Source organism: Rhinoderma darwinii, chromosome 5 (genome assembly GCF_050947455.1).
Source record: "Rhinoderma darwinii isolate aRhiDar2 chromosome 5, aRhiDar2.hap1, whole genome shotgun sequence".
NCBI lineage: Eukaryota > Metazoa > Chordata > Amphibia > Anura > Rhinodermatidae > Rhinoderma > Rhinoderma darwinii.
The window spans coordinates 322,868,854-322,892,054 of NC_134691.1; the positions used below are offsets into that span (position 1 = coordinate 322,868,854).

Below are 23,201 nucleotides of genomic sequence, written 5' to 3' on the forward strand. Positions count from 1 at the left end.
GCTGAATGGGAATTGCTGCTGCTCTGGTATTTTTAATTCTAGTTAGAATTAGGGTATGTTCACACGGTTAACAAAAAACGGCTGAAAATACGGAGCGGTTTTCAAGGGAAAACAGCTCCTGATTTTCAGCCGTTTTTTAAGCAACTAGCGTTTTTTGCAGCGTTTTTTTACGCCCATTTTTAGACTTGTTTTTCTATTGAGTCAATGAAAAACGGCTCCAAACACAGCTCAAAAAGTGATATGCACTTCTTTTTACGAGGCGTTTTTTTGTTACGTGGCCGCTTTTAAAAAACGACCGCGTAAAAAATGCCCCGTGGGAACGGAACGCCGTTTTTTTCCCATTGAAATCAATGGGCAGATGTTTGTAGGCGTTCTGCCCCCGCATTTTTAGCCGTTTCTTGGGGCGTTTACATCTGAATAGAGCCCGTGTGAACATACCCTTACTCTTCATACTAGTGCCATATAAATACAGGTTAAGTGATGTTTTTTATTCCGATAATCCAGGGAGTCTGCGACTGCGCTATTGATTCCGTTAAAAAAATGGAAACCTGCCGAAATGGTAACAAACGGAAACCATTAGCAATGTTTCCGTCACCATTGATATCAATGGTGATGCAAACGGAAGCTAAGGTTTCCGTTTGACTTTCCGTTGCGGGGTTACAGGACGGAAACCTCAGACGGAACCCCTGAACAGAAACCCAACGCTGATGTGAACAGGCCCTTAGAAGTTTATTTTATTATACTTTTCTATGACTGTCCAAAAATCCAAAATATTTGATAATCCAACAGCTATCAACTTATTAGTTGCACGTCATGAAGATCACATTGATGCAATGTGACATCGAAAATAATGATTGTGATTGTGGTCGCATAACCACATGCAATTTAACGCAACCGTGATACGACAGTCGCAAAAAATCCGAACCTGTAGGCGACCTTGTCTGTATAGGCATTTATATTAGTCGTGCGTGACTCCAACTTATTTGCAACATGCCAGCGATTTTTTTATGTTCGGATATCCAAAAGCCTAAGGCTAAAGCTCAGGAAGGTCGCATTGCGACATCGCAAGCAATACTGGTGAATGTAGTCTCGTTACTACACGCAACTTCATATGACTGTGACACGACAGTCGCAAAAAATAATCATCTGCTGAATTTTAGGTCTTAGATCGCAAGTCACATTGGATTTTTCCAGGATAGACTTCAATGTATGTCTGCGACTCATTTGCAATATTTCGGCGGTTTTTTGAATGTTGCAAAGCTTAAATTGGATGCGATTCACAACCAGATCACAGCAGAGATCAAGTCGCAGAAAAATCGCTAAGTCTCGTGTAGCCCAAACCTAAATTGTATGCGACTCACAACCAAATCGCACTCTAAAATGACCTTTTTAGATGGCTCAAAGCCTACGGCTAGAGCTCACATAGATCGCAAGGCCAAATTGCGACATCGCAATGCTTGTGAATGTGGCCCGCATTACTACACGCAGCGTGATGAGACTGCGGCACGACAGTTGCAAAAAATTCACTTCTGCTGGATTCTTGGTCGTAGATTGCAAGTTGCACGCAACTTTTTCAGCATAGACTTCAATGTAAGTCGTGTGTGACTGCGAGTCATTTGCAGAATTTTAAGAAGTTTATCTCTTTTTGCAAGTCGTATGCGACTTGCAACCAGATTGCATTTTAAAATAGTCGTGCAACAGTAAGTCGGAGACAAACTGCAAAAAATTTATTTTTGTCCTGCGACCAAAGTCGCCGTGTAGCCCTAGCCTAAAACCCATGTGCCTCACAACCATATTGCACCCTAAAATAGTAATGCGACAGCAAGTCGCAGGCAAATTGCAAAAAACATGTAGCCCTCGTGTAGCCCTCGTCTTACTATAATAACCACTGACTGCTAGGAAGAGCAAGACAAAGCTATTGAACGCTCCTCCCTGGTGCTCTATTATTGGAGGGTCCATGTGCCACTGAATGTGAGATTTGTCAGCCCCAGCTGTCAGCTCTGCTTCATACTGCAGCCTGACCCGCAGCCTGCGCCTGTGAAGCCATGGCATCAAATGAGGACGAAGGATCTGTGGAAGAGAAGGAAAACGTCAAGAAAAAGCATATCGGACCTGTGGCAACAGCATGGCTCACCTTTTACAACATTGCCATGACTGCGGGGTACGTACCACCTCCTATTAATGGTTACCCTATTCCTGCCAGGGGTGTCATAATTCATAGAATCTATACTATCACATGGGCACTGTGTCTTTTACGACAATGTTTTGTTACAAAGTTGCAAACTGAATTCATTATAAATTGTAACATTTTTCTATTTGTAAATTTTTGAATTCACTGCGAAACCTGATGGGGCATTTACAGGAAATATTATAAGGGTTTGTAGGAAAGGGCGGCCAAGTGTCCTGTGGATAGATATGACAGTAATATATATTGGATGATGTGTTATATTCATATATGGATGATTGGGGGGGAAATAAAAAGTTTGTTTTTGAAATTGTAAAGTTTTATTAAGCAATTTTTTGGAAAATGAGTGAAAAGACAGTAATGGTGAATGGACGGCAGTTTGTTTGCTGCTCACCCGAGTTGCATTTCCTAATACGGTTCATTACAGCAGCTGCGTCAACCTACTGCCGGTCCCCGAGGTTAAGTATAGCCTGAGAGGCCAGTAGGCGGGGAAAGTGCTTCCCTCGGCACATTTTACTGTAATAGAAGCATGTATCCCTCAACTTAACATAGTTGTACGTTCACAGTGTATTAAGGCTAAAATAAGAGGCGGCTTTACATTCTGCTCGCTACGGTAAAGTCTGTCGTGACGATCGCATTTGATTTTACATTTATCAGAAGGGTTAAGACCATACTGAATTTTATTTATGGCCTGGAATTTGCATAGGAAGAGATCAATACACATTGTAAGAATCCCGGCCCCTGCTGGTATTCCTGGTAAACCAACCGGTATGAACCCCTTTCCGCCGCAGCCATTTTCCGGATTTTCATCTTTTCTTCCCCACCTTACAAAAGCCATAACTTTTTTTATTTTTCTGGTCAATATCGTGATATGAGGGCTTGACTTTTTTTTTATATTTTACTACTTTTAAAAGGGAAAAACGAATTGTAAATTATTATTTTTTCCGGTCGCCACATTCTGAGAGCCATTACTTTTTTATTTTTCGGTCAATATAGCCATATGAGAGCTTATTTTTTGCGGGACGAGCTGTCGTTTTTAGTGGTACACTTTTGGGGTACATGCGAGTTTCTGATGACTTTTTATTTCATTTTTTGTGGGAGATAAGATGACCAAAAAACAGCGATTTTGGCGTTTTTTTAAATTATTGTTAGGCATCATTTACACGAGCGTAATATACGCACGTGCGACGCGCGTGCTTTTCACGCGTGTCGTACGCACCTATATTAGGCTATGGGGCAGTGCAGACAGTGCGTGAATTTTGCGCAGTGTGAGTCCGCTGCGTAAAACTCACCACATGTCCTATCTTTGTGCGCTGTTCGCGCGTCACGCACCCATTGAAGTCAATGGGTGCGTTAAAACCACACAAGTCGCATGGAAGCACTTCCGTGTGAACTGCGTGGTTCGCACAACAGCTGTCAAACTCTGAATGTAAACAGAAAAGCACCACGTGCTTTTCTGTATACAAACATCCAAACGGAGTGTCAAAATTATGGCGGCTGCGAGAAAATCTCGCAGCCGCGCATCATACACTGATGACACACGGAGCTGTTAATTGCCTTTTGCGCACGCAAAACACCGCGTTTTTTGCGTGCGCAAAACGCACCCGCTCGTGTTAATCAGGCCTTACAGTGAAGTTTCGGCTATACCACACAGCCGACACCCACGTTGTATGGAGCGGGCTCAGCCCATAAGCCCACTTTATACTTTCCCTACCCAGTTATGTCATAAGTATATGTCATACATGGGGGGGGGGGGTGAAAAATATACAGGGTAATTCCTTTAATCCAGGATTGGATAATCCAGAAAGTCTGCAATGTAATGTGGAATTTCACAAGACCAGAAGCAGAAGACAAACAATTTGGAAATACTTCTGATTACAAAACGGCCCACCATCCATCGATACAGATCATGTGCACATCCTCTATTAATGGCATTGTGATCGTCGTTGTTCTCATTGTACACACAGGACATATCAATAATGTCTAGTAGGTTATTTGTAAATCATCCCATAAAAAATAGACCCTAGTGGCAATAGATTGGCTAAATCAGCTCCAAATGGGCCCACCAGGATATTATTGAGTCTAAAGTTAAAGGGACTGTCCAGATGTGCACTCAAAAACGCTATGTTAGTCAATACTTATAGGTGATGCCTGTTTAGTACTTGCTGCTTGGTTGCTTTAATCTCAGCTAGATAGGCGAACAGCTGTGATCTGTGACTACAGTTTAGCTACGGTGCCTATAGGGAGTGGAATAGTCTGAGGCACACCCACTGTCTTATGATTGGTTCAGGCTGCTGCTCTTTCCCTCTTTTGATTGCCTGCTGAGTATAAACGGAAATCTATCACAAGTTACCAGCAAGTCAGTGCATGGAGAGCTGATTTCTATTACAATAAGGGTATGTTCACACGTGCACGTCCGTAACGGCTGAAATCACGGAGCTGTTTTCAGCAGAAAACAGCTCCGCAATTTCAGACGTAATGGCATGTGCAGGCGCTTTTCGCTGCGTCCATTACGGACCAAATTGGAGCTGTTTTTCCATGGAGTCAAGGGAAAACGCGCCGCATAAAAAAAAGACCGTCGGCACAGTACATCATAAAACCCATTCAAATGAATGGGCAGATGTGTGCCGACGCTTTGGAGCCGTATTTTCAGACGTAATTCGGGGCTAAAACGCCTGAATTACGTCAGTAAATAGGGCGTGTGAACATACCCTAAAGCTGTTTTTCTATTAGGGAGATTTATGACACATCCACATGATATGCCATAAATGTCAGATAGTTGCAGGTCCCACTTCTGGGACCCGCACCTATCTCTAGAATGGGGCTCCTAAACCCTGTTCTACCGCTCTGTGTTCCCGTTGAATCGTGTGATTTCCGGCCATGTTAGATGAAAGCAGCGTAGCTCGCATGCTAACTGCCATTCACTACTATGAGACTTTTAGGGGACCCTGTTCTAGAGATATGTGCGGGTCCCAGAGGTGGGACCCGCATCTATCTGACATTTATGACATATCCTGTGGATGTCATAAATGTCCCCTGAGGAAGCCACGTTGTGGCGATACACATAGGGCGCTTTAGACCTTTATTTCTCCTCCCAATGGACACTATATGATGATACAGGATATGTTTATTCATACGGTTTGATGCAATATTCCCTTTATCTGTGTCCTTACCATTATTAGCATTATCTGAGGAGTTTTCAAGAAATGTATATGTTTTATTATATCTTCAGTGTCTATAGACTTTTTTGCCATATACATACCCCTGTGTGTGTTCTTTGTCCTAGAATAATTATAAAGATTAGAGTACTAACCCACCAGTGAGATAAGGAAGATTATTATGGACGGCAATTACATAACAAATAAGCATTAGTTAGGCCTGATTTAGACGCACGTGCATTTTTTTTTTCCAGGGACGCTTAGGGTGTGGTCTTTGGTGGGTGTGCCGTATGGGGTGTGGTTTATATGGTGGGTGTGGCTAGTGGGTGTGTCTAATGGGTGTGGCTTTCTTTCCAGAATTTCTACATACAAATAAATGAAAAAAAAATTCTGCACTAGTTTGGCTGACAACTATAATTTGGTTGACAACTAGTGCCACACAGCCCCCCTGTAGCTAGAGTCACACAGCCCCCCTGTAGATTGTGCCACACAGCCCCCTGTAGCTAGTCACACAGCCCCCTGTAGCTAGAGTCACACAACCCCCTGTAGATAGAACAACACAGCCCCCCTGTAGATGATGCCACACAGCCCCCCTGTAGATGATGCCACACAGCCCCCCTGTAGATTGTGCCACACAGCCCCCCTGTAGATTGTGCCACACAGCCCCCTGTAGCTAGAGTCACACAGCCCCCCTGTAGATTGTGCCACACAGCCCCCTGTAGCTAGAGTCACACAACCCCCTGTAGCTAGAGTCACACAGCCACCTGTAGATAGAACAACACAGCCCCCCCGTAGATGATGCAGGAGGTGCCCCTGATGTCACTGCCCTTATATGGACAGTGAAGTTAGGGGCTCCGTCAATGTGCGGAATCCCCGGCCAGGGCGTCGGCAACGTGAATAGTGAATAGCTGAGCAGGAAGCAGATAGTTTCCTGCTCTGCCATAGTATTCAATTGTATCTGCGTCCTAAGGACGCAGATACCATTGAATATAGCAGTTGTCGGGGCATGTCCCAGGACAGTAATTTTCCAGGACTGTCATTGTAAATTCGGGACCGTCCCGGCAAATACAAACGTGTCCATTTTGTGTCCACAAAAAACGGACCGTATTTCATGTACTTCAGTTCCGTGTAGTATCAGTGTGCTTTCCGTCTGTCATCATTGTCCCTGTTTTTTTTTTTTTTCAACATTTCTTTAGCAACTGGTGAGTGAAAATCACGGACGGCACACCGATGTTGTCCGTGTGCTGTCTGTGTTTTTCACGCACCCATTGACTTCAATAGACGACGCGGTCTGCAAAAACTGACCAAAATAGGACACGCAGTGAGTATCACGCGACGTACACACGCTGCGTGAAAAATCACGCATGTGTGAATAACCCCATTGACTTGCATGGGTCCGTGTGCTGCGCGTTATTTCAACGGACGGCACACGGACATCATTTACGTTCATCTGAATCAGGCCTAAGAGTCCGAAGGGTAACTACTAAATCAAATTCAATAAAAAGCGGGATGTTGTTGTTTAATAACCATGATTTTTTTCATGTAATGTATGTGCTCTCAAAGGGAATGTGTCACCAGAAAAGAAACTGTGGTTTAAAAAAAAATCCTAAATTAAAAATTCTGGGCAAGCGTAAGATTTTTTTGTGATTTTTGTGGCAGAATTGCAGCTTTTCCGCCCAAGAAATCGCAACATCTGCTATTTGTTGCTGGTTTTATCTCCCCATTGAATTCAACAAAACTCCAACTATTAGGGAGGATTCACACGAACGTGTATTCGGTCCGTGCGGGCCGCATGGTTTTCACGCGCCACGCACAGACCAATACAAGTCTATGGGGCAGTACAGACAGTCCGTGCTTTTTGCGCAGCGTTTGTCAGCTGCGCAAAAAGCGCGACATGCTCAATATCTCCGCGTATTTCGCGCATCACGCACCCATTGAAGTCAATGGGTGCGTGAAAACCACGCAGGTCGCACGGAAGCACTTCCGTGCGAACCGACTGAAACAGCGCACCAGCTGTCAAAAGGATGAATGTAAACAGAAAAGCACCACGTGCTTTTCTGTTTCCAAACATCCAAATGGAGTGTCTTTGAGATGAGCGAACCCGGACAATCGAACCGAACTTCACCGGGTTCGGGCAAACTCGTTTTGGCCGAACCCGGCAAAAAAAATTCCGGTACGCGACGTCAGGAGATAGTCACTGTCCAGGGTGCTGAAAGAGTTAAACTGTTTCAGCACCATGGACAGTGACTACCGATCCCAATAAACATGTACCTGTAAAAAAAAACGAAGTTCTGACTTACCGATAACTCCCGGCTTCTTCCTCCAGTCTGACCTCCCGGGATGACAATTCAGTCCAAATGACAGCTCCAGCCAATCACAGGCCAAGCACAGGCTGCAGCGGTCACATGGACTGCCGCGTCATCCAGGGAGGTGGGGCCAGATGTCGAGAGGCGCGTCACCAAGGACGCGTCACCAAGGATGCGTCACCAAGGCAACGGCCGGGAGAGAAGTTCTCGGTAAGTACGAACTTTTTCTTTTTTTTTAACAGGTTGCTGTATATTGTGATCGGCATTCACTGTCGAGGGTGCTGAAAGAGTTACTGCCGATCAGTTAGCTCTTTCAGCACCTTGGACAGTGACTGACGTCGACTAGCCTCATCTCTATGATGGCGGCTGCGCGAAAATCACGCAGCCGCGCATCATACACGGATGACATACGCAGCTGTCAAATGTTTTTTGCGCGCGCAAAACGCCGCGTTGTTTGCGCGCGCAAAAACGCAACGTTCGTCTGAATCTGCCCTTACACAAATACAATTGACATGCTGCGGATTCAAAAAACTGCACCGCAGGTTAATTTCTGAGCAGTTTTTCTGCTATCATTTACGCAGCGTGTGGATGAGGTTTGTTCAAATCTCATCCACTCTGCTGCTACTGTATTATGCTGCGGATTTTCCGCAACGAGATCCGTTACAGAAAATCTGCAGTATTTACGCTATGTGTGAACCCGGCCTAAGAGTGGCAACAACAGTGCCCCCATAACAGTGATTGCCTCAGTGTCCTCTTATTGGTTGCTATGTACATAAAGGCCACTTTTTCTCTGGAATGATTTTGATATTTAAGGCTCACTATTATAAATGGTATAAGATTACCAGCGTATTAACATCCTTCACATTTTGAAGAATCAGTGGAGAAAGAATTTGCTCACTTCTATCCAGTAGTTCTGCTTATGATTCCAATATCTAGACCCACAAAATTCCCTTTTCTCAGTGACTATGAGCCCTTCTGGAAGCGGGAACACCGGATCGGACATGTTAAAATTCAACATACCCAATTCTGATTTCCCCTGAGATCTGGGGAGGTTTTACACATTAGATAGTTCGCTGGGCCCACAGAAATCGGCAGATTTAGCCAACTTTCATCTAATGTATATGGGCGTCAGAACACAGACAATACCTAGTAGTATAGTTTTCTTAACAAGAAGGAGAGGGTCAAACAACTGCACTAAGGTGATACTAGAAGACACTATACCCCTCACCTACCCCATCTCTGGGGGCAGTGGCGTACCTACCACCGTAGCAGCCGTAGCGGCTACTACGGGGCCTGCAACATGAGGGGGCCCGTGTCGCCGGAGGCTCCGCTAGCAGCTGCTACAGCGCGATGCCACTGAACACTACGGCAGAGCAGGGAGGTATCTCCCCGCTCTGCCATTAAACAAAAGACATGTATCCCCTATCCACAGGATATCCACAGGATAGGGGAGACATGTGTGATCGCTGGCATTGATAGGGAGAACGGGGGACTGAAAGTCCCCTGAAGTTCTCCATCACAAACCTCAGACTTCCGGGGTCTGTGTCGGCAGCTCCGTAGAAATGAATGGAGCGCCGGTCGCGCTTGTGCGCATGCGTGACCAGCGCTCCTTTCATTTTTATTGAGCTGCGCAGACGCCGGAAGTCAAGAGGTTAGTCATGGAGAACTGCGGGGGACTTTCGGTCCCCCGTTCTCCCTATCGCTGCCAGCGATCACACATGTATCCCCTATCCTGTGGAGATCCTGTGGAGAGGGGATACATGTCTTTTGTAGGACACACTGTAGGTCGGATTTTTTGGGGGGGTTGGGGCTGCATGGCGTTACCTACGAGGGGGCTGTATAGCATTATCTACAGGGGGGCTGTATAGCGTTACCTACAGGGGGGCTGTATAGCGTTACCTACAGGGGGGGACTCTGCATAGCATTACCTACAGGGGGGGGGACTCTGCATGGCATTACCTACAGGGGGGGACTCTGCATGCCGTTACCTACAGGGGGGGGGACTCTGTATGGCGTTACCTACAGGGGGGGGAATCTGCATGACGTTACCTACAGGGGGGGGACTCTGCATGACGTTACCTACAGGGGGGGGACTCTGCATGGCATTACCTACAGGGGGGACTATGCATGGCGTTACCTACAGGGGGGGACTCTGCATTGCGTTACCTACAGGGGGGGGTCTCTGCATGCCGTTACCTACAGGGGGGGGGACTCTGCATGGTGTTACCTACAGGGGGGGACTCTGCATGCCGTTACCTACAGGAGGGGGACTCTGCATGGCGTTACCTACAGGGGGGGGGGACTCTGCATGCCATTACCTACAGGGGGGGACTCTGCATGGTGTTACCTACAGGAGGGGGACACTGCATGGCGTTACCTACAGGGGGGGACTCTGCATGGCATTACCTACAGGGGGGGGACTCTGCATGTCGTTACCTACAAGGGGGGGACGGACTCTGCATGGCGTTACCTACAGGGGGGGAGACTATGCATGGCGTTACCTACAGGGGGGGACTCTGCATGGCGTTACCTACAGGGGGGGGACTCTGCATGCCGTTACCTACAGGGGGGGGGACTCTGCATGCCGTTACCTACAGGGGGGGGGACTCTGCATGCCGTTACCTACAGGGGACGGACTCTGCATGGTGTTACCTACAGGGGACGACTCTGCATGGCGTTACCTTTAGGAGGGGGACTCTGCATGGCGTTACCTACAGGGTGGGGGGACTCTGCATGCCATTACCTACAGGGGGGGGGACTCTGCATGCCATTACCTACAGGGGGGGGACTCTGCATGGCGTTACCTACAGGAGGGGGACTCTGCATGGCGTTACCTACAGGGGGGGGACTCTGCATGGCGTTACCTACAGGGGGGGGACTCTGCATGGCGTTACCTACAGGGGGGGGACTCTGCATGGCGTTACCTACAGGGGGGGGACTCTGCATGTCTTTACCTACAAGGGGGGGACTCTGCATGGCGTTACCTACAGGGGGGGACTCTGTATGGCGTTACCTACAGGGGGGGTCTCTGTATGGCGTTACCTACAGGGGGGGGGACTCTGTATGGCGTTACCTACAGGGGGGGGACTCTGCATGGCGTTACCTACAGGGGGGGGACTCTGCATGGCGTTACCTACAGGGGGGGGACTCTGCATGGCGTTACCTACAGGGGGGGACTCTGTATGGCGTTACCTACAGGGGGGGACTCTGCATGGCGTTACCTACAGAGGGGGACTCTGCATGGCGTTACCTACAGGGGGGGGACTCTGCATTACGTTACCTACAGGGGGGGACTCTGCATGGTGTTACCTACAGGGGGGGGACTCTGCATGGCGTTACCTACAGGGGGGGACTCTGCATGGCGTTACCTACAGGGGGGGACTCTGCATGGCGTTACCTACAGGGGGGGACTCTGCATGGCGTTACCTACAGGGGGGGACTCTGCATGGCGTTACCTACAGGGGGGGGAACTCTGCATGCCTTTACCTACAGGGGGGGACTCTGCATGGTGTTACCTACAGGGGGGGGACTCTGCATGGCGTTACCTACAGGGGGGGACTCTGCATGGCGTTACCTACAGGGGGGGACTCTGCATGGCATTACCTACAGGGGGGGGGGACTCTGTATGGTGTTACCTACAGGGGGGGGACTCTGCATGGCGTTGCCTACAGGGGGGGGACTCTATATGGCGTTACCTACAGGGGGGGACTCTGTATGGCGTTACCTACAGGGGGGGACTCTGCATGGCGTTACCTACAGGGGGGGACTCTGCATGGCGTTACCTACAGGGTGGCTGTATGGCGTTATCTACAGGGGGGCTGTATGGCGTTATCTACAGGGGGGGCTGTAAAAAAGGCACTATCTACAAGGGGGGGTTGTGTGACACCCAGGGGAGGGGGGGCCCAGTCAAAACTTTGCTATGGGGCCCAGTCTTTCCTAGTTACGCCCCTGTCTGGGGGTCAGGGGGCAGTAGGCTGTATGTGAAATTTTTTGTTGGACGTCTTCGTGTCAACAAATTAACAATCCCATTCTTATATTAACATTCTCTCAGCTATCAATATCTATTGTCTTTTTTTCAGGCCAATTGTCACGTCTCTTTCCCGCGCTCCTCTTGATAGCTCTGATGTGACTTCAGTTTACCCAAATGTCCCACTTCCCCAATTTTCAGTGATGGAGGAAGCTGAGATATGAGGGGTTATTTGCAGGGTTCTCACACTAGACACTACGCTGTTTTAAGCTGTGACATGGAGAAACGTTGCGGTCAATGGTGGTTTTTAACAAACTGAGTGGCACTAAAGGATTACAGAGATTAGATGTAGCACCCCAAACTCTAACCATATCTCAGCTACGACCACTGTGAGTGCAACTTGGGAGGAAGAGAGATATTAAGGTTAGTGCCCATAAGTTGGGTCTTATTGGCACTGTCCAGCTTGTACAACCTCTATCCTTATGTCTATTAGGATATAATAGAGGGCACAGGGTTGGCGTTATGTTGGACAATGCCCAGTGCAGTGCCTTCTGTTTTCACCCCCTATTGCCTATGGTGTAGTGTATAGTGTGCAAATAACTATGCCCTTTAGTATGGTGCCCAAATAATAGTGCCGTATATTGGTCAAATATGGTTGACTAATAATACTAAACAGTTCCGCCACCACCATTCACTGCAAATATAATATATTGTACAGTGCCTAGGTGGCAGTGCCCGACAATGTAAATACCACCATACAGTGCTTAAATATTACCACCATACAGTGACAAAATAATAGCTCCGTACAGAGCTATACAAGGGAGGTAGAAAGCCTTGGGTACCAAGCCAACCGTGGTGCCCCCTTTAGAAGGGGCAGCTAATGCACCCTGTGTGATCGCAAGGGTTGCATACGCTTAAGGCCGGCCCTGGAAGAGCATCCCACATTTGGGAGACCCATCCACTAATAATGTGGAGCGTGGCTCTTCTTTTGGCAGGCCAGGCACTCCTGTATGTAACTTCATTGAGGACATATTGGCCACTTCTCAATGAGCGCTGACCACAGTCGGCGTTTTCTAAACTGGACAACCCTCTAATGCAGATTATTTTGTATTAGTTAGGCTTCATGCTCATGGACAAATTAAGGCTGTGTACTAGCTCCGAGTTGTACAGAGCAATAATACGGCACCTATAGCAGTCTATGGGGCGCTACTGTAAGTCTTTATGGCTATGATTTTGTAAGTAGACATACAAAGGTTTTTCCTGTCGCATTCCTTACTTCCCTAGAATCAATATGTAATACATTGCCGAATGGAGGCAGTGCAAAGCCGTAGGGAGTCCTTGCACCTCTGTACCGGCTTTGTGCACATGGCTCTGCTGTGTAAGTTATCTTCACACCCTGTTTGGGGTATACGCCGGGAACGTATCCATTGCCAAAATAATAGCTCAAAAAGTGCCAAAAGTGTGTCCTTTTGGTATATGTTCAGGGGGCATACAATCCCTTACTGGAGCCCCCGGGTTGTCTAGTACATATGTTATTACCATACAGCTTATAGCACCTACCCAATATATTCAGCACGGTCTGTAGGAATATGAAATCCCATGCCATCCTTACAGCATAGAAGAGACGTTGTGCAAACTAAACCGCACAGACGGACTGGCCAAAGGTTTATTTTGAGTTTGGGGTCCTTGAAGGTGAAGACGAGGCACTCGAGGCTGGGGCAGGAATTTCTCTGGTAGGCAGTGCAAGATGGTGCAGTCCTATAGACAAGTATTAATGGAATCTGCGGATGAAAGGCCAGAAGGAGAACAGTTCTTCAACAAAAAATGTCGAATTACTTGGAAATTTGTTATACAAACATCTTGTCTAAGAGGCGCAGTGATCAAAGGGGATATTTTTAGCAGGTGGCACATTTTAATATCGACTCTGTTCTAGGATAGAGAAGTCATGTCATCCATAAACATGTACAGTAAATGGTTTGTTTCTTAAATGAACATCAACTTTTAAATAACAGGGTTGGACGAATTCTAGATATGGGCACAGATGTTTTTCCATTTCCATATGTTTTTATATCTTTTTCCATTTGAAACAACGTCCGTCACCCGGACCTATATAATTCAATGGGGCCGTTCACACGGCCGTTGTATCAACTGAGCGTGTGAAGGGTCCGTGAGAAAATAGGATATGTCCTATTTTTTCACTCTTCACACATCCCTCCATAAACTCTAGTCTATGGGGGATGCGTGATATCGCGTCCGGCAGCACAGAGCACGGATGCACCTTGGACGTGAAAAACGCCCGTTTTTCATGTCCGAGATGCGGAACACCCGTCTGACTCTAGCCTAACCAATGTTAATTTCCTTTAAAATAGTCATTTTAAAGTACTAGTCTATAGAAAGCACGTTTTGGGGCATGGCAAATAGGGCCTCTGTTTCCAAGGGGTCTGAGGACGGGAACCCCATAAGCAAACGAAAAACGCTCAGGGGAAAATTTTTTCAACGTTTCTACGCCAGTTTTCTGATGTAGAAACTACGCGAAAGTTCACAAAAATTTTTGCCTTTTGGGCCGTTTTGGCTGCTCTTCCCACATTTTAATATAGAAGTGGGTAGAGCTTAGCAAAAAAGTCAGGGCCACCATGGCACAATGCATTTGCTATCATTTACGCCAGAAACTGATTTAGGAGATTTCTGAAATTAAAAGAAAAACTGTATAAAAACTGCCAGGTGGGGATTGAGCTACTTTGCTTGTTGCTCAAGGCCCACTTTTCTATAAAAACGGCCAAATATCTATATATGTGCTGTGATTTTTAGCCACCATTAATTGATTTTTTTTCTACTTTAGATCACTACGTTAGATCTATTCACATTACGTTTGACAAACACAAGTGCTTTTCTATACAGCAAAACAAAAGGTTTACCTGCCCAGCAGACCCTCTTTAAGCACCCGTAGGGCCTATATGCGGTCTGCTGACAAATTGACATACGCGAGAGCGAACCTACACTGCTACCGCAGTGTGAATAAAACCGTACCCACAAATCAGATCATTAATAATGCATATAAATATTATAAGTATTGGTTACTAGAGAAGACAGTGTCACATTGCAAAGAAAAGTATGCTACGCAGTAAAAAAAACTCTTTTTTGCACATTTTAGTATTTTATAAGCATTAAGATTTCCAGTGACAACGATGTTTGGTTGCTCTACAACAGGGGTGGGGAGCCTTTTTTCTGCCAAGGTACATTTGGATATTCGCGGGCCATTGACGTGAGGTCAGGTGACTGGACCGGTCCGCTCCCGGGCCGGCATGTGCCAACCTCACTCAGACCGCTGCCACCTCAATCACTAGTAGTGAACGACACTACTTGGCTCCATCCGCCCTCCTGCTCCTAAATGTGAATGACGTCACTCACATTTAGGAGCCAGGAGGGCGGACGGAGACACGTAGTGAATGACGCGACGGCGGTCAGAGCGAGGTCAGTGCGTGCCGGCAGGGCCGGACCAAATGATTTTGCGGGCCGGACGCTCCTCACCCTTGTTCTACAACATGTCATCCCTCCCTAGGATCCATTGTGTGAGTTACCAATCCCAAAGAAATGTTTTTTTTTATAAGTTTTGTTCTCCATCCCTCAAAATGCTATTTAAAAGCATAAACAACACTTGTCTCTCTATGTATATTAGTACTTTTAAGGAATCACGTGTACAATATAATTTTCTCTAATTAAATTACATTCCAGTTGGGAAGAAGAGACTTGTCAAAAACTTGGAGTATTCGCAAGTCTACAATCAGATGCAAAGTTTCTAGACACCATCTCTTTGTAGTCTCTAGGATCAAGCCCAGATTTTAGTGCTATGTCCATGAATCGTCCAGGTAGAGGCTCAAACATCCTGACACAACAGTAAGGCTGGGTTCACACGACCATGTTACGTCCGTAATGGACGGAACGTATTTTGGCCGGAAGACCCGGACCGAGCACACTGCAGGGAGCCGGGCTCCTAGCATCATAGTTATGTACGACACTAGGAGTCCCTGCCTCGCTGCAGGACAACTGTCCCGTACTGTAATCATGTTTTCAGTACGGGACAGTAGTTCCACGGAGAGGCAGGGACTCCTAGCATCGTACATAACTATGATGCTAAGAGCCCGGCCCCCTGCAGTGTGTTCGGTCCGGGTCTTCCGGCCGAAATACGTTCCGTCCATTACGGACGTAACATGGTCGTGTGAACCCAGCCTTACTGTATGTTCACACGCAGTGACCAAAAATGTCTGAAAATACGGAGCTGTTTTTAGGTGAAAACAGCTCCTGATTTTCAGAGGTTTTTGTAGCAACTCGCATTTTTCGCTGCGTATTTTACGGACGTTATTGGAGCTGTTTTTCAATGGAGTCAATGAAAAACGCCTCCAAAAACGTCCCAAGAAGTGACATGCACTTCTTTTTCGCGGGCGTCTTTTTACAGCGACGCGTAAAATGAAGGCTCGTGGGAACACCCGAATTACGTCTGAAAACACTGCGTGTGAACATACCTTAAATGTGAATCAACCCGCAAAAAAGTTTTGCTTTGAAAGAGAATATTTTTGTGTAAGATTGAAAGTCCTTACCAGTCATTGCATGGAAGTCTAGTATGAGTGATCAAAGTGACTTCTGCATAACGATATTTAACCCCTTTGGCTTCATGCACAAGACTGTGCCCGTAATTACGACCCGTAATTACGGGCATGTCCGGCCGCAGACAGCCGGCCGTTTTTACCATTATAAAGTATAGGAGCACGGTGCGTAAAATTAAAAAAATAGGACATGTCCTATTTTTTTCGGCAGGTTTCTACGGCACGGACTCCCTCCCGTAGAAATCGGGAAGGTGTCCTTCCGCCATATAAATGAATGGACCTGTAATTACGGGTAATTTTACGGTTGTGTGCACGGGGCCTTAGTGACCAGCCTATTTTAGGCCTTAATGACGAAGCAATATTTTTTATTAAAAGTTTTTCCGTCGTCACATTAAACCCTTCCCGCCCAATCACGTAAATGTACGTGATGAGGGTTAAGTAGAAGTATGGAGCGAGCTCATGGGCTGAGCTCGCTCCATACACAGCGGGTGACGGCTGTTACACGCAGCCGACACGTCCCGGCCACGGGAGGAATCAAAGTTCACTTTGATTCCGCCCGTCTAACACCTTAAATGCCGCGATCAATCGCGACCGTGGCATTTAAAGTGTTAGAATCAAGGGCGCGCCCCATTAAACACGCCATCGCGCCACCTCCTCCCCCCTGCGGTGCGATCGGCCGTTAACAACAGTTGTTATGGCAGCCTGGGGCCTAACAAAGGCCCCCAGGTCCGCCATCTTTGTACTCCTTTGAAGCTCTGCCTCCAGCAGGAGACTGTCAGAATCACGATATACTGCAATACATTAGTATTGCAGTATATCATGCAAGCGATCCAAAGATCGCTGCTTGAAGTCTCCAAAGGGGACTAATATAAAAAAGTAAAAAACAATTAAAGAGGCTCTGTCACCAGATTATCAAATCCCTATCTCCTATTGCATGTGATCGGCGCTGCAATGTAGATAACAGCAAAGTTTTTGTTTTTTAAAAACGATAATTTTTGGCCAAGTTATGAGCAATTTTATATTTATGCAAATGAGCCTTTCTAATGGACAACTGGGAGTGTTTTCTCTTATTTCCAACTGGGCGTGTATTGTGTTTGTAACATCTGGGCGTGTTTACTTGTTTTACTAGCTGGGCGTTAGGAATGGGAGTGTATGATGCTGACGAATCAGTGACCATTCACTTCTCATCGTTATCACCGAGCTTCTGGCAGTGCACAGACACACAGCGTGTCCTCGCTCGTCCGACGCGATGAAGTTCCTGTGGGAGGAAGTGACGTCACAGCGTGATCTCGCGAGATCACGCTGTGTGTCTGTGCACTGCCAGAAGCTGGGTGGTAACGATGAGAAGTGAATGATGCTGATTTGTCAGCATCATACACTTCTATTCACAACGCCCAGCTAGTAAAACAAGTAAACACGCCCAGATAAAACAAAAAACGTTACTGTTATCTACATTGCAGCGCCGATTACCTGCAATAGGAGATAGGGGTTTGAAAATCTGGTGACAGAGCCTCTTTAAATAAAGTTTTTGGTTATATTCCAACAAAAATAAAGTATTAAAAGTTAAAAGAAAAACCTTTTCACATTTTTCCCCTAAATCAATGTTAAAAATGAAATAAAAGTTAACATAACTAATATCGCTGCGTCCGTAAAAGTCCGAACTATCACAATATAGCGTTATTTAACCCGCTCGGTGAATGCCGTAAAAAATATATATATATATACAGTATAAAACATGAAAATTGCTGTTTTTTGGTCACATTAGCGCTCCAAAAACATGAAATAACAAGTGATCAAAAAGTCGCATATACCCCAAAATGGTATCGATGAAATCTACAGCTCGCCCCGCAAAATCTAAGCCCCAATATTGCTAAATTGATGGAAAAATGAAAACGTTATGGCTCTCAGAATATGGCAACACAAAAGATTTTTTTAATTGTGCAAATAGTTTTATTTTTTTAAAAGTGGTAAAACATAAAACAAAACATATAAATTTGGTATCGACGTAATCGTATCAACCTGTAGAATAAGGTGAATATGTTGTTTTTACCGCCTGATGGACGCCATAAAAACAAAACCCCAAAAAATATGGCGTAATCTCTGTTTTTTGCCCATTTCACCCCATAAATAATTTTTTTACAGCTTCCCAGTACATTATGCGGTAGAATAAATGGTGCCATGAAAAACTACAACTTTTCCCGGAAAAAACAAGCCCTTGTATGGCTATATAATAAAAAAAATTATAGCTTTTTGAAAGTAGGGAGGAAAACACAAAAGTGAAAATCTGAAAAAGGGCTGAGGAGGGAAGGGGTTGAAAGAGCTATAACTTTTTATTTTTGTGTCGACATAGCTGTATAAGGTCTTGTTTTTTACGAGACAAGTTGTATTTTTGCATAGCACCATTTTTGGGTACATAAAAAAATTTTTTGCGTCCCACATTTACGCAGTTTACCGTGTGGTAAAAGTAACATAATAACTTTATTCAGCGGATCGTTACGATTGCGACGATACCAAATTTATAGAATTTTTTATGTTTTACTACTTTTACACAGTAAAAACAATTTTTTTTCAAAATTATTTGTTTTTGTCTCCATTTTTCAAGAGCCATAACTTATTTATTTTTCCGCCAATGCAGCTGTAAGAGGGGTTTTCTTCTGACTTGTAGTTTTTATTGGTATCATTTTGGAGTAAATGCGACTTTTCTTTCACTTTTTATTACATTTTTCATGAGGCAGGATGAACAGAAAACAACAATTCTGGCATTGTTTTTTATTTTATTTTTTACAGCGTTTGCCGTGCAGGTTAAATAACATAATATCTTTATAGTCGGGGTTGTTACGGATGCGGCAATACCAAATATGTGTAACTTTATTATTTTTTTCACAATAAACCATTTTGTAAGGGGAAAAAGTTTTTTTTTTTAAATTAATTTATTTATTTATTATAACATTTATTTTACTCAGCCTCAGGGACTTTACTGTGCGATTGTTTGTTCTCTTTTATAATACACTGCAATACTTCTGTAATGTAAAACTGACAGGCACCTGTTAGGTCATGCCTCTGGCATGGCCCAGCAAGCATCTACTTAAAGAGGCTCTGTCACCAGATTTTGCAACCCTATCTGCTATTGCAGCAGATCGGCGCTGCAATGTAGATTACAGTAACGTTTTTATTTTTAAAAAACGAGCATTTTTGGCCAAGTTATGACCAGTTTTGTAGTTATGCAAATGAGGCTTGCAAAAGTCCAAGTGGGCGTGTTTAAAGTAAAAGTCCAAGTGGGCGTGTATTATGTGCGTACATCGGGGCGTGTTTACTACTTTTACTAGCTGGGCGTTCTGACGAGAAGTATCATCCAATTCTCTTCAGAACGCCCAGCTTCTGGCAGATCACGCTGTGACGTCACTCACAGGTCCTGCATCGTGTCGGCCACATTTGCATAAATACAAAAATGGTCATAACTTGGCCAAAAATGCTCGTTTTTTAAAAATAAGAACGTTACTGTAATCTACATTGCAGCGTCTATCTGCTGCAATAGCAGATAGGGGTTGCAAAATCTGGTGACAGAGCCTCTTTAAGGCAGACCTGGGGGGCCTTTGTTAGGCCCCCGGCTGCCATAGAAGCCACCGGCACATTGCGATCGCAGTGCCGGTGGGGTGGGAGAGGGAGCCCCCTCCCTCCAAAACCATTTAGATGTGGTGCTTGCATCTAACGGGTTAAACGGTCGGATTTCGACCTGCCCGCTCTAGCAGCACTGCTCCAAGTCTTCAGCTACCTCCGGTATGGACAAACAATATGTCCATGCCTTCATATAAACGTTCGACAAACTTCTGACATGTCATAGTGACATGTCAGAAGTTTGGATTGGTGGGGGTCCGAGCACGGAGACCCCCACCAATCTCTAGAAGAAGCAGCTGAAGGTCTCGTGTGAGCGCTCAGCCGCTTCGTGTCTGTTTTGCTATTTCCGGAAATAAATGTATCGGTGTATGGACTCAATAGAAAGTCTATGAGCCCGTTCACCGATACATCGGCTTTCCGGAAAAACCCGAACAGGCACGAAGCAACTGAGCGCTCACACGAGTTCTTCAGCTGCTTCGTTCTAGCGATTGGTGTGGGTCTCCGTGCTCGGACCCCAACCAATACAAACTTCTGACATGGCTCTATGACATGTTAGAAGTTTGTCGAACATTTAGCTACACTTTAAGGGTATGTTCACACGGCAGCATCCGTTACGGCTGAAATTACGGTGCTGTTTTCAGGAGAAAACAGCTCCGTAATTTCAGCCGTAATGGCATGTGCAGGCGTCTTTTGCTGCGTCCATTACGGACGTAATTGGAGCTGGTTTTCCATGGAGTCCATGTAAAACGGCTCCATTTACGTCTGAAGAAGTGACAGGCACTTCTTTGACGCGGGCGTCTTTTTTACGCGCTGCCTTTTGACAGCGGTGCGTAAAAAAAATGACCGTCGGAACAGAACATCTTAAGACCCATTCAAATGAATAGGCAGATGTCTGCCAACGCTTTTGAGCCGCATTTTCGGACGAAATTCGAGGCTAAAACGCCCGAATTACGTCCGTAAATAGTGTGTGTGAACCCAGCCTAAGAACACTATGACTAGATTCTTGGACTTCGGCCCAGACCCTCCTTATTTTTTTTTTCATGACACATTATTCAAGCTTAAGATAATAAACCTGATGAAGGTGATGCCCTAGTGATTTGCCATCATGTCACCTCATAAACACAACCCACGGGTCCGGCTTCCATAAGCCATCAAAGCCGTGTAGGCCGCTGCAGGGAAGAATGTGACGCATGGACAAATTGGGTCTACCAGAGTATTCTGGCTCATAAAGACGGGTCCTGAGCGAGAGGACCCCTCTATGACATTTATATGCCCTAGGTCGGAATATAAAAAGTGTTTGTCATTATGAGATAACACCTTTAACCCCTTCCCGACATTTGACGTAACTGTACATCATAGCCAGGAAGGGGGAGTATGGAGCAGGCACATGGGCTGAGCCTGCTCCATACCCAGCGGGTGTCCACCTTATAGTACAGCCATCACCTCAATGTAAAGTCCGGGATTGGAAATGATTCTGATCCCGGCCGTTTGACCACTGCATACGACCGAGATCGGGTCGTGATAAACGGTCCGAGTGTCGGCTGAATTTCCCATCCCGACGATGGTAGGGTAGAAACGGGACTTCTGACATCATAGACATTTTATGATGCTACTAGTCCCGGCCTCCCCACAGAACTGCTGTTCCATAGGCAGGGACTACTGGCATCATAACATTTCTATGATGCCAGAAGTCCCGTTCACCTGTATCGTGGTCGTGACAGAAAATCCAACCGACACTCAGACCGTTTTTCACGGCCCGATCTCGGTCGTGTGCAAGAGGTGTTAGATGTCATGGTCAATAGCGACCGCGGCATCTATAGGCCCCCGACGATAGAGGATGCTGATTGTTGTCATGGCAGCCTGGGGGCCTAATGAAGGGCCCCAAGTCTGCCATGTTGGTCCTCCTTTTAAGCTAGATAGGAGCCGTAAAAGGTACCACACCATAAGTACAGTAATACAGTGTATTGTACAAGTGAACGTTCGCATATTTGATTTCCCCAGTAGGACAAAGAAAAAACATAAAAATTAGTGTAATACATTTTTTACTAAGATAAATAAAATAAAAAATTAAACCCCTTAATGGAAACTAATACACCTTTTCACGGCGGCCGGGCTCGAGCTCTAACAGCCAGGATCGGAGTTTAACCCCTTAGATGCCGCGGTCAATAGTGACCACAGAATCTAAGTAGTATCAGAGGGAGGGAACTCTATTATCACCCCATTGGCCTCACCTCGATACGATTGCAGGGTGCCGACGGTTTCCACGGCAGGGCCTTATAGGATGCCTTTCAGTTTTACAAAAAAGTACTGCAGTGTATTATAAAAGTGATCAAACGATCGCATAGTGAAGTCCCATAGTGGGACTGAAAAACATTTTAAAAATAGATCAATAGGCATAACTTAGTGGATCAGTTTTTTCCTGGGGCGTTCCTTTCTGGACGATTTATAATTATATAATCTAGGGAACCTTTAATGTATGTGAGACCATATAGAAATGTTTATTAAGATGTAATTTTGTACATATGTTATGTTCACAGGTGGTTGGTTCTTGCGATTGCTATGTGTCGCTTCTACATGCAAAAAGGAACACACAAAGGGCTGTACAAGAGTATTCAGAAGACACTTAAATTTTTCCAGACATTTGCTTTACTTGAGGTAAATCCCTTGTTTTTTTGTATAACGTGCATACATTAATGTAAATGATTGCATTCTTTTTTTTTTATACTATATATAATGGATTTCAAGGACCCATAACTTAGAGCAAATCATTTTAGACTATATTGTTATGAGACCTTCAGAGAGATTTATCCAAACGAGTGAGAAAAAGGGATCGCTCCTTATTATTTTCCAAGGGGCCTCTGAAATATGAGAGCTGGAATCTGATTGGTTGCTTTTGGCAACTTCTAAATTTTTCCTGTGCAGTTGTTTTAATAAATCTCCCCATTACATTTAGGGGGGATTCACACGAGCGTGTATTCGGTCCGTGCGGGCCGCGTGGTTTTCACGCGGCACGCATGGACCAATACAAGTCTATGGGGCAGTACAGACAGTCCGTGCTTTTTGCGCAGCGTTTGTCTGCTGCGCAAAAAGCGCGACAGGTTCAATAACTCTGCGTATTTCGCGCATCACGCACCCATTGAAGTCAATGGGTGCGTGAAAATCACGCGCACCACACGGAAGCACTTCCGTGGGACGAGCGTGATTCGCGCAACAGCAGTGAAAAGGATGAATGAAAACAGAAAAGCACCACGTGCTTTTCTGTTTCCAAGCATCCAAACGGAGTGTCTTTGCGAGGAGCGAACCCCGACAACCGAGGCAAACTTCACCGGGTTCGGCCAAACTCGTTTTGGCCGAACCCGGCAAAAAAAT

General features: G+C 45.6%; 1 protein-coding gene across 2 annotated transcripts in view; it reads left to right on the forward strand.

Moving 5' to 3' along the window:
- Positions 1-23,201, forward strand: part of HACD1 (3-hydroxyacyl-CoA dehydratase 1) — a 63,871-nt gene that overhangs the window by 7,100 nt on the left and 33,570 nt on the right. The window contains exons 1-2 of one of the 2 annotated variants that reach the window (XM_075828734.1): positions 2,039-2,161; positions 22,370-22,487. In XM_075828734.1, coding sequence (XP_075684849.1) covers positions 2,046-2,161; positions 22,370-22,487 — 234 coding nt within the window. In that variant the 5' untranslated portion in view covers positions 2,039-2,045. Of the gene's footprint in view, positions 1-2,038; positions 2,162-22,369; positions 22,488-23,201 lie in introns of those variants that run through there. The other variant, XM_075828735.1, reaches the window with a different exon arrangement.